A 20,759-nucleotide genomic window follows, 5' to 3' on the forward strand; every position below is an offset into this window, starting at 1 on the left:
ACAGAATACAGAAGTTATGGGGCTGGGGTGAAGGAAGAAAGCGAATCCTTTAATTATACAAATGTAAATTGAGATGTAATAGTGATAAGGACAAAGAGAATGCAGAGTTTCTAACATAGAAACTAGGTGCAGGAGTAGGCCATTCGGCCCTTCGAGCCTTGAACATAATTTAAAAGCTATGTATTTCTAATCAAAAGGAAACAATTTGAATGTGGTTCTGGGGACATGAGGCTTTGGCAGAGATTATATCAGAGACAATGATTGTAGCTACCAAATAAAAGCAAAAGTAAAAAGATCAATTGACAATAAGTGTGGTGTAGAATCAAGGAATTGCAGATGCTAGTTTACAACAAAAAAAGGCAACGCTGGAGTAACTCAGTGGGCCGGGCAGTTTAAAATTTCCTAAAATTTAAGGTTCATCCCATTCGGTTGTAAGTTATGAGGTGCTGTCTTCCAGTTTGCGTGTGGTCCTTGTCTGGCAATGGAGTAGGCCCAGGACAAAAAGGTCAATATGGGAATGGGAACTGCAGTTAAAATGGTTAGCCACTGGGACACCTAGTTGCCTTGGCAGACCAAGCAAAAGTTCTCAGCGAAACATTTGCTGAGTTTATGCTTTATCTCGCCAAAGAGGCCACATCGGTAACACCAGATCCTGTGGGTCCTAACCTGTCTCACCTGTAAGAACTGGTGGCATCCCTGGATAGAGGACGTCTCCTCCAGTTGCAGGGAAAAGTACCTGGGGAGATGTTTCCCTAGGTACTTTCACCCATATGTTGTCCAGATATGCTGCTTGACCCACTGTGTTACTCCAGCACTATCTTTTTTTTAAAAGTATGGATCTGGTTTAGGAAGTTGGAACCAAATGCCGGCAAGTAAAACTGGAACTGAACAAGAGATTGCCTTCACGAAAGAGATAAGCAAAAAAGCATCAAAACATTTTCTCAAGAGAAGGAGCGGAAGAACAAGCTGAATTCTCGTAAAACCATGTACGGAGGAGGATGAGAAAAACAGAAACACCATATGACATATAGGGTTGTGTAGACTTGGAAGAACTTGGCTGTTTTAAAGCAAAAGACAGACTAAAATTAAAAATGGCAAGGAATGCATATCAAAAAGACCAGATACTGACATAAATGGGAATTATAGAATTAGAGAAGAGGCATATAAATAAAAAGTTAGAACGTGGAAGAAGGAGACCTATTTAGGACAAAATTGGGAACTTACCTTTATTGCTACCTTTTGTTTTTAGTCTTACTGATTGCCTGCAAAAAAAGAAAGCTTGTTAGCACTCAAACACTTAAGAGAACATATTTCAGAAGGGACACGACAAAGGACCAGATGATGTCTAGCCCAGCTCACCACTTGGAATCACCCGTGATTCCCATATTCGTACAGTCCAGGGATGATGCGAGTTGACAAATTCAGTCCCTCCAAATCTCAAGCAAATACGATACAATAGAACTTTATTCATCCCAGGAGAGAAATTGGTCTGCCAAATTCCACTCAACACAGTTGAATGGTCAACCACAATCCCAACCATAGCCAGCAGAATAAAAACATAATTAGGGAGACACGTTGAGCTGCAGATGCTGGAATCTTGAATGACAGAATAGACACCAATATAAGAAAAGAAATAGATAATTTGGAACATGCAATCTAGTTCTTTGAACCCTCTCTACTATTCAAGATCATGAATGATCCTCCACCTCAACTCTAATTTCCCACAAGATCTATATCCATTTTTTTGAGGTAAGATGCCCAAAGCTATACAGAGGTCTCTCCAGTCCTATATAATTGTAAAACATCTTTGTTTCTGTACTCAAATCCTTTCAATGAAAAGTACATGCCATTTGCCTTCCTAATTTATTCCTACATCTGCATGCAGAATTTCAGTGATGTGTACACAATCACATTCCCTTTCAACATCAGTATTTTCCAACCTCTCACCAAAAACATTCCGCCTGTGTTTTGAGGATGACCTAATTTCCTCCATAATATATTCTACCTCACCCATTCACTTTTAATGTCTATTATTTGTATCCTAATTTGAATCCCATTCGGTTTCCATCATCGGCAAGCAACAAAATATATTTGGGACACCCAAATCATTGAGACAAATTGCAAATAGATAGTGTCCAAGTAGCAATCCTTGTGGTACTCCACTACAGGACTGACAACCCGATGAAGACATGTTCATTTCTACTCATAGCTTTATACCCTGTTTATCAATTTTCAAAGCATGCCAGTCAGTACATTATATCAACAATTTGGAAGAGAATGTTTAAGGCATGATTAGCAAGTTTGCAGACGACACTAAACTAAGTGGTATGATAGTGAAGAGGGTTATCATGAATTACAGCAGGATGTTGATCAGCTGGACAAATGGGCTGAAGAATGACTAATGGAGTTTCAATACAGTATGATAGAACTTTATTTATCCCAGGAGGGAAATTGATCTGCCAACAGTCATAAAAACACAAAATACATGAAACATGAAATTAAAGTGACTAGTGGAATGGATTGGGGATGTGGAAAGATTGGGGAGGGGGAGTCAGTCTCAGTCTACCCCATGACAGAAGGGGAAGAGTTGAAGTTTGACAGCCACAGGGAAGAAGGATCTCCTGTAGCGATCTGTCCTGCATCTTGGTGGAACCAGTCTGTTGCTAACAGTACTCCACATTGTGGAGCATCCTCCCCTCCAAGCCCATCTCCCATGTATCCAATTCCACCCCCAGGACGGTGCCAGCCTTCCCGATGAGTTTGTTAATTGTGTTGATGCCTGCGGCCTTCGCTCTGATGCCACATCACACGGCAGTGAAAAAGATGGCATTGGCTACCACTGATTGGTAGAACATCTGCAGCATCTTACTGCAGACGTTGAAGGAGCGGAACCGTCTCAAAAGGTACAGCTGGTTTTGTCTCCTCTTGTACAGGGCCTCAGCTCTGTCATTCAGATGTGTGAAATTTTGCATTTTCAAAAGTCAAACTAGGGCAGAGCCTTCACAGTGAACAGAAGGATCCCAGGGAGTGTTGTAGAGTGGAGAAATCTAGTACAAGGACACGGTTCCCTAAATGTAGTGTCAGATACATAGGGTGATGAAGGCAGCTTTTGGCATGTTGGCCTCAGTCAGGGAATTATGTATGCAAGTTGGTACATTATGTTACAGTTGCACAAGACCATACTTGCAGTGTTGTCATATCTAGTCACTTATAGGAAAGCATTAAGGGAATAGATATGGATAATGCAGTTTTTTTCCCCAGGATAGGGGAATTAAGAATTTGAGTGCATAGGTTTAAAATGAAGTAAAAGATTTAATAGGAATCAGAGGGCCAACTTTATCACACAGGTGGTGTCTATAAGGACCAAGCTGCCAGAGGAATTTGCTGAAAAGGGAACAATGTGGCGGGCGGGCCGAGACACTTTGGTCTCGAACCGTTGTTCGTCGAGCTCGAGTGGACCTGGCGTGATCTGGGCCGACCAATTAACGCCGGCGGTGTGCAGCGGACAACAGAGCTAGTCTTCACCTCACAGTCAATACACTTAACACACACCTTGCCCTCTTGTACCAATTGTTGAGCTGTATCGTTTAAATATTAAACTGAGTGTTTATACAACGCGTGAACCTCTACAGTGGTGACCCCGACGATCCAAAACGACCTCTTTTGGATTTCATCATGCCTGGGGGAAGACAGCCCAGATCAGCAGAACACAGTTTCATTCAAACTGCCCACCTTCTGGACATCACAGCCCCAAGTGTGGTTTGAACAAGCCGAAGCCCAATTCCACATCTGCCAGATAACTGCCGATGTCACTAAGTACTACTACATGGTCAGTGCGCTGGACCAGGACACCACCGGGCGCCTGATCAATTACCTTCACCAGCCACCAGCCGACACCAAGTACGAAGGGATCAGAAAGCTCCTCAGGGACACTTTCGGTCTCAGCCTATTCAGTGCCGTGATAGGGCGGCACTTTCGCCCTATTCGGTGCCGTGATAGGGCGGCAAAACTCCTGCACATGGATGGCCTAGGCGACTGCAAACCGCCAGTGCTCATGAACGAAATGCTTGCCCTGATGGATGGACACGACCTGCCGTCTTTTCAGACAGGTCTTCCTCAAGCAGATGCCCGAGGACAACCACCTGCAACTTGCGGATGACTATTTCACCTCCCCCTGACGGCGTGCAACTCGTGCGGACGTGCTGTGGCAGGCCAAACAGCAGGGTGGAGCCACTATCAGTCGGGTGGCGGCAGTGCTTCGGCAGGTCATAGGGGCGCTCCCAGCCTCCACAGAAGGAGCGGCAGTGACGTCGGCGCCAGCAAGGACAAGTGGTGCTACCACCGCCAAAGGTGGGGCTCCGAGGCCTGTCGTTGCCGACCACCCTGCACGCATCCGGAAAATGCCTCGGCCGGCAGTGGCAACTGCGGCCGGCCAAAAACATCGCCTCTTCTACACCTGGGATTGTCATTCGGGGCGGCGTTTCCTCATTGACGCGGGAGTGAAGGTCAGTGTTTTGCCCCCCTCGGCACCGACATTCGTTCCGGAAAGAAGGGGCCTCCCCTGACAGCCGCCAACAGCAGCAACCTCAGAACATACGGGGTCCACACGATCACGCTCAACTCCCGTCGCTTCAAGTGGACCTTTACCATTGCCGACGTCTCGCAACCGCTGCTGGGCGCCGACTCCCTCCGTGCACACTCCCTGCTGGTCGACGTGAAAGGACGTCTCGTTAATTCTGAGATGTTTGAGTCGATCGCCTTGCGCCACGCCAAATTGACTGCGCCGCACCTCGGCTTGGTGACCTTCAACAACAAGTACGCCAGGATCTTGGCCGAATTACCTAACATCATAACTTCCCAGTACACAACGGCCAGCCCCAAGCATAGGGTGAAGCACCATATCCCCACCACCGGACTGCCACTCCATGCACGCACACGCAGGCTGCCCCCTGACAAGCTCCAACTGGCCAAAGAGGAGTTCTGCAAGATGGAGGAAATGGGCATAGTGCGCCCTCAGATAGCCCGCGGGCATCCCCTTTTCACATGGTCCCCAAAGCGTCTAGGGGCTGGAGACCCCGTGGGGATTACCGGCGTCTCAATGAGGTCACAACAGCCGACCGCTACCCTGTCCCTCACATCCAGGACTTCACGGAAAACTTAGAAGGTGCCACGGTTTTTTCCAAGATCGACTTGGTACACGGTTACCATCAGATTCCGTGGCTCAAGGACACGGTGGGCGGGAGTTCGTGTTCATCTTCCTCGAGGACATCCTCGTCGCCAGCTGCTCTCGCTAGGAACACCGCGCACATTTCCCGCAACTCTGCCAGAGGCTCAACGAGCATGGCCTGACCATCAACATTGCCAAGTGTCAGTTTGGGCTTCCTTCCATCAACTTCCTCAGCCATCACATCAACCAGCATGGAGCGGTCCTGCTCCCGACCAAGGTCGAGGCCATTTGCAAGTTTGCCAAACCCTCTACTGTGAAGGGACTCCATGAGTTTGTCGGCATGGTCAACTTCTACTACCGTTTCGTGCCAGCAGCCGTCAGGATCATGCAGCCGCTGTTCAAGGCCCTGGCCAACAAGCCGAAAGAGTGCGTTTGGGACGTCAGAGCCACGACCGCGTTCAATAACGCCAAAGAGGCGCTGGCAAAGTCAACGATGCTGGTACATCCACATGGCAACAGCTCTCATGGTCGACGCATCTGGCACAGTCGTGGGCGGAGTGCTGGAACAACTGATCAATGGTAGCTGGCAGCCCCTCGCCTTTTTTAGTCATCACCCAAACCCCCCCCCCCCCCCCCCGAGCAGAAATACAGCACTTTCGACTGGGAGCTCCTCGCTCTCTACCTGGCTGTCCGGCATTTCCGCTACTTCCTCGAAGGGCAACTTTCACCGACCACAAGCCACTCACGTTTGCCTTTGCCAAAGTGTCCGATCCTTGGTCAGCCTGACAGCAGCACCACCTGACCTACCACACCGCCATCTCAGGCCTGCTGTTGGAGGATGTGCGATTCGGTCCCGCTGACACAACACTCCTCTGCGACGTGTCTACCGGACAGCCAAGACCCATCATCCCCGCTGCCTGGCGCCACTGGATTTTTGACATGGTTTATGGCCCAGCTCACCCTTCCATCCGGACAACAAAGGCACTGATGGCAGCCAGGTTCATGTGGCACGCGTTGCACAAACAGGTCAGCAACTGGGCAAGAGCGTGCACACCCTGTCAAACCTCCAAGATTCAGCGACACATCAAGGCACCACTGCAGAACCTCTCCCTGACACACCGACCGGTGTTTTGACCACATCCACGTCGACATCGTTGGACCGCTGCCCCCATCCAGAGGTGTCACCCACCTCTTCACCATCATGGACAGATTCACGAGATGGTTGGAAGCTATCCCGCTCTCGGATACCTCCACTGCAACTTGTGCACGTGCCCTCACTGCCCATTGGATCGCCCACTTTAACGTGCCGGCGGACATCTCCTCCAACAGAGGTGAGCAGTTCACTTCCGCGCTGTGGTCAGCAATGGCCCAGCTGCTTGGCACTAAACTGAACCACACAACGGCCTACCACCCGCAGGCAAACGGCCTAGTGGAACGTTTTCACCGGCACACGAAGGCATCCCTCAAGGCACGGCTCAGGGGTCCAGACTGGATGGATGAATTGCCGTGGGTCCTGGTAGGCATACACACTGCCCCGAAGGAGGACCTGGCAACTTCCTCGGCTGAGCTGGTGTACGGCGCCTCGCTTATGGTCCCAGGGGACTTCATCCCGGCGGTACGTAGACATCAAGAACCACCCATGACCATGCTGACGCTCCTCCGTGAGGTGGGCACACTCTCTCCAGTCCCAACACAGTCTCACAACCACATACGTCCTACCCGACCTCCAGGACTGCCAGACCGTCTTCCTTCGATGAGACCCCCACCGTACACCACTGCAAAAGCCTTATGAGGGATCCTTCAGAGTATTGCAAAACGGCGCCACGACTTTCATCGACATGAGCGGCAGACACGAGACTGTCTCAATGGACCATCTGAAGCCGGCACACTTGGACATTGACCAACCAGCGCAGGTGGCACAAGCCCACCGCAGAGGGCAGCCACCATCACAACCAAACCCGGCCTCAACTCAACCAGCAACAACCCCGAACACAGGAGATACATATACAAGATCAGGCCGCCTCAATCGACAGCCTAACTGCCTCCAATGCTCCGGTTCCAGGAGGGGTCATGTGGCAGGCCGAGCCACTTTGGTCTCGAACCGTTGTTTGTCGAGCACTCGCGTGGACCTGGCGTGATCTGGGCCGACCAATCAACGCCGATCTGGGTAGTCTACTGGTGGTGTGCAGCGGACGACGGAGCTAGTCTTCACCTCAGTCAACATGTTAACACACACCTCTTGTACTAATTGTAGAGCTGTATCGTTTAAAAATTAAACTGCGTGTTTATACAACACGTGAACCTCTACAACAATCACAACATTTAAAAGACATTTGGACAGTTACATGGATCGGAAAGGTTTAGGCCTAGCTTAGATGGGCACCATGGTCGGCATGAACGAGTTGTACCGAAGGGTCAGTTTCTGTGCTGTATGTTTCAATTGCTCCCAATTTCACATTCTCCAAACATGTCTTCTTACATGACAGTCTATCAATAGGCTTGTGAAAATCTAAATACATCACGTCGACTGGTTTATCCATTCTGGTTCAGCCAAAAGGTCAATAGTTCCTCATCTATTGTCAATAGTTCCTCAGGATAGTTTGTCTGTTTGTTTTTATGTTATGACTGTTTTTGTAAAGCGCTTTGAGCACCTGGTAAAGCACTATATAAAATAAATGCTTATTATTATTAGTATTATTATCTTCTCTCTTCTCAGTTTGCCAGCCTTCAATTTCTTGTTGAATCTATGGTATGTTGAAAGGTAAATTGCACCAATACATATTTACAGAAATGCAATGGTGCTCTCTAGTGGCAGAAAATGCTTTCAATGTAGTCAAGCCTATTTGAAACACACTGATACCATGCTTAGAGACCCGATTCATTTCAATGTTCTAAATTTTTCCAACTGAACAATCACATACAGTTTTTTTGTTGTTTAAAGCATCTCACAGGCTACACAATGCTCTATCGGAAACCTGGTGCAAATCCAGCAATGAATAGTTCTGGAGCTCAGTGTGGTTAGTCGAGTCAAGAATGTTTGATTATCATATGCTCCAGGAAGAAACATTGATACATTGAAGAAACATTGCAGCTTTACAAATGCATTAACATAATACCACAAATATACAATAAACAATGAAATCTTAGCACTATTAGGTAACCAGACCATAATAGCACAGTCTATCAGTCAATAGACAATAGGTGCAGGAGTAGGCCATTCGGCCCTTCGAGCCAGCACCACCATTCAATGGGATCACGGCTGATCATTCTCAATGGGTATGGAGAGAAGGCAGGAACGGGGTACTAATTGAGAATAATCTGCCATGATCACATTGAATGGTGGTGCTGGCTCGAAGGGCCGAATGGCCTACTCCTGCACCTATTGTCTATTATCTATTGAGCAACTATACCACTTGCACTTGCCCCCTTCAACACCAGCCTTTCACAAGCAGCCTCTCCACCCCAAGTCATGATGCAATGCATTGTTATATATGCACCAGATACCAAGCATGGCAACTCGTAGCAAGTGAGAGAATGGCAATTCCCCACTGGGCAAGAGTTGTGACAGGTACTGGCCATTGGAGTGATGTCTGTAACACATCTCTGCATTTATTATGGACTGGACCAAGTGGACCCGTTGGGTTCAAACCTCTCCTGCATTGGTGCAGCACCCTCTCCTCCCCTCTCCCGCCCTCATCCTCCTTCCTTCCCCCCTCCCTCCCCCGTCCTTCCCTACGATAGATTTAAACTTTAAAATGTGAATAACTTAAAAAATATAACACCGATTTCAATGAAACTTCTTCCATCAGCACCAAAGGGACAACGGTGAGTAAGGTGGGCCTAAAATTGTCACGCTATCGTGTACCATTTTGGCTGTAGTTCAGGAACAAACAAACAAGAGTTTTAGTATATAGATATCTACTTTTTGCACCGATCCCACAAACGTCTCCATTTCTGGGATGCATCTATTGTTTTAAGTACCAGAGTGTATAAGAAGAAATGTGATGCATACATTGCAGAGAGCGACCTGCAAGAAGAGAGAAATTGGAAATTGCTCACTAAATATGTTTAGTTCTTTACCTGGTAAATGGCTGTACTTTTACCCCATTGTCACATGACTCCTCCATGCTCTTCTCATTGTAACTTGAATCCAAGGAGGTGTCAGTTAGGTGCAACTGAATCTTCCTCTTCAAAGCAGGAAGCAGATTACCATTGCTGCTTTCCTTCGCTTTCCTGGATAAGTATATCTGCACAAAGAGTAACAGTGCATTGTAAAATATCTGTATATATATATATATATATAGTAGCAGCAGCAGCAATCAGCAGCAGCAGCAATCAGCAGCAGCAGCAATCAACAGTAGCAGCAGCAGCAGCAATCAGCAGTAGCAGCAATCAGCAGTAGCAGCAGCAGCAATCAGCAATCAGCAGTAGCAGCAGCAATCAGCAGCAGCAGCAGTAGCACCAAGCTGTGTTGCTTGGGAAGTAGTGTGTGGGGATAGTAAGGAGTAAGACCTGTGTGATCTCCCGGACTAGTTTCGATCGCCTAGCTTGGGGTCGGAGAGGAATTTCCCGGATTTTCCCCCAAATTGGCCTGGGTTTTTTATCCGGTTTTTCGCCTCTCCCAGGAGATCACTCAGTTCTTTTGGGTGGGCGGTTGGAGTAGCGGCCGGGCGGTAGGTTTAGTAACTGAGCGCGGGGCTTTGTTTGGAGAGTATGACTGCCAGGGCAGTTTTTTGTTCTGGGTGTCAGATGTGGGGAATCTGGGAGTCTGATAGTCTTCCAGACATCCACATCTGCGCCAGGTGTGACGAGATGGGGCTCCTAAGGGACCGTATTAGGAACCTGGAGCGGCAGATTGATGACCTCCGTCTGATCAGGGAGAGTGAGGAGGTTATAGATAGGAGTTACAGGGAGGTGGTCACTCCTAGACCACGGGAGGTAGACAAGTGGGTCACTGTTAGGGGGGGCAAGGAACAGAGGCAGGGACTAGGGAGTACCCCGTTGGCTGTACCCCTTGGAAATAAGTACTCCTGTTTAAGTACTGTTGGGGGGGACAGCCTACCTGGGGGCAGCGACGGTGCCCGGGCCTCTGGCAAGGAGTCCGGCCCTGTTGCTCAGAAGGGTAGGGAAAGGAAGAGGAGAGCAGTAGTAATAGGGGACTCTATAGTGAGGGGGTCAGATAGGCGTTTCTGTGGACGCAGTCGGGAGACCCGGATGGTGGTTTGCCTCCCTGGTGCCGGTGTCCGGGATGTGTCTGAGCGTGTCCAGGATATCCTGAAAGGGGAGGGAGAGGAGCCAGAGGTCGTGGTACATATAGGTACCAACAATATAGGTAGGATAAGGGAAGAGGTCCTGAAAGGAGAATTCAGGGGGCTAGGAAGAGAGTTAAAAAAAAGGACTTCCAAAGTAATAATCTCAGGCTTACTGCCTGTGCCACGCGATAGTGAGAATAGGAATGGAGTGAGGTGGAGGATAAATACGTGGCTGAGGAACTGGTGCAGGGAGCAGGGTTTCAAGTTTCTGGATCATTGGGACCTCTTCTGGGGGAAGTATGACCTGTACAAAAAGGATGGGTTGCATCTGAACCCGAGGGGAACCAATATCCTGGCGGGGAGATTTGCTAAAATAACTGCGGAGACTTTAAACTAGTATGGTTGGGGGGAGGGACTCAAACACAGATAGCTAATAGGCAGTGTGTGAGGCAGGAGGCAGAAAAGGGAAACACTCAGACCCAATATGTAGGAGAGAAAGAAGGGAAAAGAAATAAACTGAGAATAAGAAATGATGGGTCCCTTAAATGTGTATATTTTAATGCTAGGAGCATTGTAAGAAAGGTGGATGAGCTTAGAGCCTGGATTGACATCTGGAAGTATGATGTTGTGGCGATCAGTGAAACATGGTTGCAGGAGGGTTGCGATTGGCAATTAAATATTCCAGGATTTCATTGTTTCAGATGTGATAGAATCGGAGGGGCAAGAGGTGGGGGTGTTGCATTGCTTGTCAGGGAGGATATCACAGCAGTGCTTTGGCAGGACAGACTAGAAGGCTCGATTAAGGAGGCTGTTTGGGTGGAACTCAGAAATGAGAAAGGTTTAGCAACACTTATAGGGGTGTATTATAGACCGCCAAATAGGGAACGAGAATTGGAAGAGCAAATATGTAAGGAGATAGCAGATATTAGTAGTAAGCACAGAGTGGTGATTGTGGGTGATTTCAATTTTCCGTATATAGACTGGGAATCACATTCTGTTAAAGGGCTGGATGGTTTGGAGTTTGTAAAATGTGTGCAGGATAGTTTTTTGCAGCAATACGTAGAGGTGCCTACCAGAGAAGGGGCAGTGTTGGACCTCCTGTTAGGAAATGAGATGGGTCAGGTGACGGAGGTATGTGTTGAGGAGCACTTTGGGTCTAGTGATCATAATGCCATTAGTTTCAATATCATTATGGAGAAGGTCAAATCTGGACCAAGGGTTGAGATTTTGGATTGGAGAAAGGCTAATTTTGAGGAGATGAGAAAGGATTTAAAAGGAGTGAAATGGAAATTGTTGTTTTATGAAAAGGATATAATAGAGAAATGGAGGATATTTAAAGGTGAAATTTTGAGAGTACAGAGTCTTTATGTCCCTGTTCGGTGGAAAGGAAAGAATAATAATTTGAAAGAGCCGTGGTTTTCCAAGGAAATTGGACACTTGGTTCGGAAAAAGAGGGAGATATACAATAAATATAAGCGGCAGGGAGTAAATGAGGTTTTTGAGGAATATAAAGAATGTAAAAGGAATCTTAAAAAGGAAATTAGAAAAGCAAAAAAAAGATATGAGGCTGCTTTGGCAAGTAATGTAAAAGTAAACCCCAAGGGGTTCTACAGACATGTCAATAGCAAAAGGATAGTGAGGGATAAAATTGGTCCATTAGAGAGTCAGAGTGGACAGCTATGTGCTGAGCCGGAAGAAATGGGGGAGATATTAAACAATTTCTTTTCTTCGGTATTTACCGAGGAGAAGGATATTGAATTATGTGAGGTAAGCGAAACAAGTAGAGTAGTGATGGAAATTAGGAGGATTAAAGAAGAGGAGGTACGGACACTTTTGAAGAATATAAAAGTGGATAAGTCTCCAGGTCCTGATAGGATATTCCCTAGGACATTGAGGGAAGTTAGTGCAGAAATAGCAGGGGCTATGACGGAAATATTTCAAACGTCATTAGAAACAGGGATGGTGCCGGAAGATTGGCGCATTGCGCATGTTGTGCCTTTGTTTAAAAAAGGTTCTAAAAGTAAACCTAGCAATTATAGACCTATTAGTTTGACGTCTGTGGTGGGAAAATTAATGGAAAAGATACTTAGGGACAATATATATAATTATTTGGATAATCAAGGCCTGATTAGAAACAGTCAACATGGATTTGTGCCTGGAAGGTCATGTTTGACTAATCTTCTTGAATTTTTTGAAGAGGTTACCAGGGAAATTGATAAGGGCAAGGCTGTGGATGTTGTCTATATGGACTTCAGTAAGGCATTTGACAAGGTTCCACATGGAAGGTTGATTAAGAAGGTTAAATCGTTGGGTATTAATAGTGAGGTTGCAAGATGGATTCAACAATGGCTGAATGGGAGATACCAGAGGGTAATGGTTGACAATTGTATGTCAGGTTGGAGGCCAGTGTCTAGTGGAGTGCCCCAAGGATCTGTGTTGGGTCCACTGTTGTTTGTCATTTACATTAATGATCTGGATGATGGTGTGGCAAATTGGATTAGTAAATATGCAGATGATACTAAGATAGGTGGAGTAGTTGATAGTGAGGTAGATTTTCAAAGTCTACAGAGAGATTTGGGCCTTTTGGAAGGGTGGGCTGAAAGATGGCAGATGGAGTTTAATGCTGATAAGTGTGAGGTGCTGCATTTTGGTAGGACAAATCAAAATAGGACGTACAGGGTAAATGGTAGGGAATTGAGGAATGCAGTGGAACAGAGGGATCTGGGAATAACTGTGCATTGTTCCCTGAAGGTGGAATCTCATGTGGATAGGGTGGTGAAGAAGGCGTTTGGTATGCTTGCCTTTATAAATCAGAGCATCGAGTATAGAAGTTGGGATGTAATGTTGAAATTGTACAGGGCATTGGTGAGGCCGAATCTGGAGTATGGTGTGCAGTTCTGGTCGCCAAATTATAGGAAGGATGTCGACAAAATGGAGAGGGTAGAGGAGATTTACTAGAATGTTGCCTGGGTTTCAGCACTTAGGCTACAGAGAGAGGTTGAATAGGTTGGGTCTTTATTCTTTGGAGCGTAGAAGGTTGAGGGGGGACTTGATAGAGGTTTTTAAAATTTTGAGAGGGACGGACAGAGTTGACGTGGGTAAGCTTTTCCCTTTGAGAGTGGGGAAGATTCCAACAAGGGGACATAGCTTCAGAATTGAGGGACAACGGTTTAGGGGTAACATGAGGGGGAACTTCTTTACTCAGAGGGTTGTGGCTGTATGGAATGGGCTTCCGGTGGAAGTGGTGGAGGCTGGCTCGATTTTATTATTTAAGAGTAAATTGGATAGGTATATGGATAGGAGGGGATTGGAGGGTTATGGTCTGAGTGCAGGTAGATGAGACTAGGTCAGGGAGAATGGTCGGCGTGGACTGGTAGGGCCGGACAGGCCTGTTTCCATGCTGTAGTTGTTATATGTTATATGTTATATAAATACAGAAATGTCAAAATAGCACTACTCGCACACATTTTCAAACTGATCTGGAAAGAAGACAACATACACAGAATCTCAAGAGATGTCAGTTTTCAGGAAAGAAATAATAATTGAATTGGAAACACCAGGCAGAAAGCTATAAACATTCAGCAAGATGCACACCCCCCCCCGCTATTTTTAAATACATTGATAGTCCAGGTGTTGCCTTCCCACAGCCACAATGAGAACCAACAATAAAGCAAGATTTCCCATGAAGGATATGACATTCATGCTTGGAATGGGAGACTTAAAAATACATTTGAACCCTTACCCTTTGTAAGGGATTCAATGTCTGTTTCAAGAACAGTGAAGTTGAAAAAGTTAATAACGAAAAGAAAATCCATATTACAGGAGTGAGGAAGTGCTGAATTAAGCTAGATTTATCTCCCAAGCCTGATCAGATATATCCAAGGACACTGTGGTAAGCTAGAAGTAATTGCAGGAGTCTTGCTGTGATACATTAATCATTAGATGCCAGAAGACTGGATGATGCCTAGTATCATGTCTCTATTTGAGATGGGCTGCAAAGAAGAAAAAAAAACAGAACGATAGACCAGTAACTCTAACATATGTGGTGGGAAAGTTACTGAACATAATTCTGCAGGGTAAGATTTACATGCATTTGGAAAGGCTTGATTAGGGATGTCAGTATAATTTCAAGCATGGGGAATTGTGCCTCATGAATTTCATGAGGGTGGTAGATATATAAACTAAGCTGCCAAAGTAGTTGAGGCAGGTACAATATCCTTTGAAAGACATATGGACACGTACATGGATAAGAAATGTTATGGGGTACATGGGCCAAATGGAAGCTAATGGGACCAATTTAGTTGGGGCATTTTGATCAGCATGGACAGGTTGGGCTAAAGGCCAATTTCCTTGCTTTATGATCAAGGATCAAGGATATGTCAAGAGAAAAAGATTAGTTAAGGCAAATGTAGGTCCCTTGCAGTCGGAAACAGGTGAATTGATCATAGGGAACAAGGAGATGGCAGACCAATTGAACAAATACTTTGGTTCTGTCTTCACTAAGGAAGACATAAACCGTCTGCCGGAAATAGCGGGGGACCGGTGGTCTAATGAGATGGAGGAACTGAGGGAAATCCAGGTTAGTCGGGAAATGGTGTTAGGTAAATTAAATGGATTAAAGGCAGATAAATCCTCATGGCCAGATAGGCTGCATCCCAGAGTGCTTAAGGAAGTAGCCTCAGAAATAGTGGATGCATTAGTGATAATTTTTCAAAACTCTTTAGATTCTGGAGTAGTTCCTGAGGACTGGAGGGTAGCTAATGTAACCCCACTTTTTAAAAAGGGAGGGAGAGAGAAAACGGGGAATTATAGACCAGTTAGCCCAACATCGGTAGTGGGGAAAATGCTAGTTATTAAAGATGTGATAGCATCACATTTGGAAAGTGGTGAAATCATCGGACAAAGTCAGCATGGATTTACCAAAGGCAAATCATGTCTGACTAATCTTATAGAATTTTTCGAGGATGTAACTAGTAGAGTGGATAAGGGAGAACCAGTCGATGTGTTATATCGGGACTTTCAGAAGGCCTTCGACAAGGTCCCACATAGGAGATTGGTGTACAAACTTAAAGCACACGGTATTGAGGGTTCAGTTTTGAGGTGGATAGAAAATTGGTTGACGGACAGGAAGCAAATAGGAATAAACGGGTCCTTTTCGGAATGGCAGGCAGTGACTAGTGGGGTACCGCAAGGCTCAGTGCTGGGACCCCAGTTATTTACAGTGTATATTAATAATTTGGACGAGGGAATTGAATGCAACATCTCTAAGTTTGCGGATGACACGAAGCTGGGTGGCAGTGTTAGCTGCGAGGAGGATGCTAGGAGGCTGCAGAGTGACTTGGATAGATTAGGCGAGTGGGCAAATGCATGGCAGATGCAATATAATGTGGATAAATGTGAGGTTATCCACTTTGGCGGCAAGAACAGGAAAGCAGAGTATTACCTGAATGGTGACCGATTGGGAGAAGGGGAGATGCAACGTGACCTGGGTGTCATGGTGCACCAGTCGTTGAAAGCAAGCATGCAGGTGCAGCAGGCAGTGAAGAAAGCGAATGGTATGTTGGCATTCATAGCAAGAAGATTTGAGTTTAGGAGCAGGGAGGTTCTGCTGCAGTTGTACAGGGCCTTGGTGAGACCGCACCTGGAGTACTGTGTGCAGTTTTGGTCTCCTAACCTGAGGAAAGACGTTCTTGCCTTAGAGGGAGTACAGAGAAGGTTCACCAGATTGATCCCTGGGATGGCGGGACTTACATATGAGGAAAGACTAGATAGACTGGGCTTGTACTCGCTGGAATTTAGAAGACTGAGGGGGGATCTTATAGAAACATATAAAATTCTTAAGGGGTTGGAGAGGCTAGATGCGGGAAGATTGTTCCCGATGTTGGGGGAGTCCAGAACCAGGGGTCACAGCTTAAGAATAAGGGGGAAGTCTTTTAGGACCGAGATGAGAAAACATTTCTTCACACAGAGTGGTGAGTCTGTGGAATTCTCTGCCACAGAAGGTAGTTGAGGCCAGTTCATTGGCTATATTTAAGAGGGAGTTAGATGTGGCCCTTTTTGCTAAAGGGATCAGGGGGTATGGAGAGAAGGCAGGTACAGGCTACTAAGCTGGATGATCAGCCATGATCATATTGAATGGCGGTGCAGGCTCGAAGGGCCGAATGGCCTACTCCTGCACCTATTTTCTATGATGACTATTTGGCCCACCAAATCAATATAGGCTCTACAAGAGTTCAGTTGGTTTCTCTCCCCACACAGTTTTGTACATTGTTGCAATTTATCCAGCTTCCTTTTGAATTCTACAAATGAAACTACTACTAATTACAGTGCCCTCCATAATGTTGGGGACAAAGACCCATCATTGATTTATTTGCCTCTGTACTCCACAATTTGAGATTTGTAATAGAAATATCAAATTTGGTTAAAATGCACATTGTCAGATTTTATTAAAGACCATATTTATACCTTTTGGTTTCACCTTGTAGAAATTACAGCTGTGTTTATACATAGTCCCCACATTTCAGGGCACCATAATGTTTGGGACATACGGCTTCACTGGCATTTGTAATTGCTCAGGTGTGTTTAATTGCCTCCTTAATGCAGGTGTAAGAGAGCTCTCGGCACCTAGTCTTTTCATCACCTTTGGAAACTTTTATTGCTGTTTATCAACATGAGGACCAAAGTTGTGCCAATGAAAGTAAAAAAACCCATAATGAGACTGAGAAACAAGAATAAAACTATTAGAGACATCAGCCAAACATTTGGCTTACCAAAATCAACTGTTTGGAACATCATTAAGAAGAGAGCACTGGTGAGCCTTGCTGTAGAATGAACCGCCGGCCAATGAGTTTTGAGGCATTTGTTTGGACTAATCGCAAAGGGACTGGCAGACCAAGGAAGACCTCCACAGCTGATGACAGAAGAATTCTCTCTATAATAAAGAAAAATCCCCAACCACTTGTGCGACAGATCATTAACATTCTTTAGGACTCGGGTGTGGATTTGTCAATGACCACTGTCCGCAGAAGACTTCATGAACAGAAAACAGAGACTACACAGCAAGATGCAAATCACTGGTTTGCTGCAAAAATAGGATGGCAAGGTTACAGTTTGCCAAGAACTACTTAAAAGAGCAGCCACAGTTCTGGAAAAAGGTCTTGTGGACAAATGAGACGAAGATTAACTTATATCAGAGTGATGGCAAGAGCAAAGTAAGGAGGAGAGAAGGAACTGACCAAGATCCAAAGCATACCACCTCATCTGTGAAACACGGTGGTGGGGGTGTTATGGCCTGGGCATGTATGGCTGCTGAAGGTACTGGCTCACTTATCTTCATTGATGATACAACTGCTGATGGTAACAGCATGATGAATTCTGAAATGTTTAGACGTGTCCTATCTGCTCAAGTTCAAACAAATGTCTCAAAACATTGGCCGGCAGTTCATTCTACAAGACAATTATCCCAATCATACTGCTAAAGCAACAAATAAGTTTTTCAAAGCTTAAAAAAATGGTCATTTCTTGAGTGGCCAGGTCAATCATCCGATCTGAACCCAAATGAGATAGCCTTTTATATGCTGAAGAGAAAACTAGCCCCCAATATAAGCATAAGCTAAATATGAGCATAAGTTAAACACACCTCATTAATTACAAACACCTGTGAAGCCCTGTGTCTCAAACATTATGGTGCCCTGAAATGGGGGACTATGTATAAACACAATTTCGAGTAGAGGCAAACAAATAAATGATGGGTCTTTGTCTCAAAAATTATGGAGGGCATTTTATGTACATAGTGTTACAAGGCGAGGTGCAGCAAGATCCCTTGTGCACTCACTACTCAATTAAAGCTTGCATTTTTGTCATAATAACAATAATAGTGTACATGAACAGGGATATCTTACTACAATTTTTTGAGGCAAGACTACAGTCTGAATAATGTGTAACATTTTTGTCTCCTTTTCAGATTGAGGATGTCCTTACTGCAAAGGAAAAACAAAAGCTCACCACTCCCAATTCCTGGGTGGGCAGGACTGACGTACAAATTGAAATGATTGGTCTGAAGAAGGGTCTCGACCGGAAACGTTTGTAACCCATTCTTTTCCTCCAGAGGTGCTGCCTGCCCCGCTGAGTTACTTCAGCATTTTGTGTCTATCTTTGGGCTTATAACTTCTAGGACTCAGAAGAATGAGATGGCACATAGAAGCAATAGATGCAGCAAAGTTCACAGTGGCAAGGAAAGAAACAGGATCAGAGTCACAATCCATGGATACACAGTAGACGAGTTACCACTATGAGGAACATCTTCACCCAGTGTGGTGAACATGGCAATTTCTATCACAACAGATCAAGTCATTAACTATGCTCATAAAGGAACTGCATAATACTAATGGCTAAAGAGATCAGGGGATATTGGGAGAACACAAGAATGGGGTGCGGGATTTGGGCGATCCAGGATTCATGAATCCAGTATATGGCAAATTGGTTTTTTTCTCTTGTCTTAAGAAGGTTCTAAACCCGAAACGTCACCCACTCCTCTTCTGAGATGCCGCGTAACCCGCTGAGTTACTCCAGCATTTTGTGTCTATCTTCGGTGTAAACCAGCATCTGCAGTCCTTCCTACGCATTATTTTCTTTGACCGTGTGATTCTTGACCCACCCCCCCCCCTCTTCCCGTGGCAGATGGAAGTTTCTCTTTTCAAAAACGTAAATCAATCGGAGCACCCGCCTAGCATCTCTTTTGCGGAGATGAGCCACATCTTTTACTATGGCTTTTTTTAATGCGACACCGAGAACTAAATACTCAGACTGAAGGGCGTGAACTGCTCTCTCCCTGGACGGGAAAGTCTGTCAGTCTGTTATAGAGGTAATGGCGCAAGTTTTTGGAAGTCCTGCACTCGGGATAGAGGACTTTCACTGCAGCTACGAATGCTGGGACACGGCTTAGTCCATGGCCGGCTACAAAAGCTCGCAAAATCCACATTAATTGTCCAACTCGACGCAGAAAGGGCGGAGTAAAGGGAAGAGATGGTGGGGATAACGGGAGGGCGAAAGCGAGGTTAAAGTAACGAGCTCCAAATTGCGAGACACTTGGCACACCCCACAGCCATGTGACAGGACCCATCCCGGGGCCACGCACTGCCAGCGCCCGGAGCGGAGTCATGGAAAAACATGGGCATCGTCCGGCAAAGAGCGGAAAATTCCGCGGCCGCGGCCACACCCCCTCCCAGAAAAGGCGCGATCCGGCCCGGTGACAGCACCGCCTCCCTTCCCTTTCCCGCCCAGCGAGGCTCAAATCAACAAGAGGGTGGGGGGTCGGGGCAGCTTCAGGAGGGAAAGCGGTTGGCGACTACTTTTTAATCGACAGCCGCTGGACCCGAAATCGGCGCTCGGAGCCGGGGGGGGGACAAGATAGACACGGCAGGGTCCTGCCGATACGACACGGCAGATACCCGGGTGACAGTGCACCGCACCCCCGGCCACGCCGCAGCCTCCTGACTGCCCGGGCGGGCTGCGGTCTCACTCAACCCATCCTTCCCGGGGGGGGGGGGGGGTGAAGCTGGGACGGGAGAGCTGCCGGGACGAGGCCGGGGGTCTTGTCCCCTCTCTCTCTCTCCCACCCCCTCCCGCCGGCCGCTAGGATGCTCACCGAAGAGCAGCGATCTCTCTTGCCGTGATGCTGGCTGTCAGCGTCGGGCAGAGCGATGAACTCGGAGCTGGAGTCGAGGCAGATGGTCGCGCCGCTCCTCAGCATCACCATGGTGGAGCCGCGGCGGTAGTGCCCTGCCTGCCCACCGCTCACTGCCAGCCGCTTCTCCCTCACCGCTGCCTAACGGCCGCCGGTTCCAGCGCCAGAACTTTCCAGTGCGCTCTCCGCCTTCTCCTTCCGCCACGGAAAATGAGATCCTCCCCGTATCATCAACCTTGGGTTTGACGCCTCAAGCAGAACCGCCTCAACCCCACGCCACTGGATAAAGGTGAAGATTTCCCACCCGTCTGGATGAGATGGGGGGTGACGTGAAACTTTTACTCTTTGTTTTCATCGCCGTTGGCGCGGAGGGATTCAAACTTCAAAGCTGCCGACGAGCAATAAGTCGCCCTGGTCTCTCATTGGTCGCGAGCCGGGCGAATACGTGGTCCAGTGCGTCGCTCCGTGGCGTCACAATGGACCAATCAGATCCGCGGAAATCCACGGCGGGTGACGCGGCAGACGGGGGCGCGGTCACAACAAAGCAACACGTGGGTGCTCTGGCGACGCGTGGAGGAAGGAGCTGCAGATGCTGGTTCACACCAAAGATAATAGAGGAGCCTTTATCTTTATTATCTTTGGTTCACACCGAACA

At 46.8% G+C, this 20,759-nt stretch overlaps 1 protein-coding gene across 1 annotated transcript in view; it reads right to left on the bottom strand.

Moving 5' to 3' along the window:
• The window catches only part of atad2 (ATPase family AAA domain containing 2), a 61,644-nt gene extending 41,370 nt beyond the window's left edge, over positions 1–20,274 (bottom strand). Inside the window, exons 1-3 of the mRNA XM_078398622.1 lie at positions 20,066–20,274; positions 9,248–9,414; positions 1,225–1,262 (exon numbers count right to left, since the gene is read on the bottom strand). Coding sequence (XP_078254748.1) covers positions 1,225–1,262; positions 9,248–9,414; positions 20,066–20,176 — 316 coding nt within the window. The 5' untranslated portion in view covers positions 20,177–20,274. The remainder of the gene's footprint in view (positions 1–1,224; positions 1,263–9,247; positions 9,415–20,065) is intronic.
• Between the last annotated feature and the right edge of the window lie 485 nt (positions 20,275–20,759).

This window comes from Rhinoraja longicauda, chromosome 4 (assembly GCF_053455715.1).
Source record: "Rhinoraja longicauda isolate Sanriku21f chromosome 4, sRhiLon1.1, whole genome shotgun sequence".
NCBI classification, from domain to species: domain Eukaryota; kingdom Metazoa; phylum Chordata; class Chondrichthyes; order Rajiformes; family Arhynchobatidae; genus Rhinoraja; species Rhinoraja longicauda.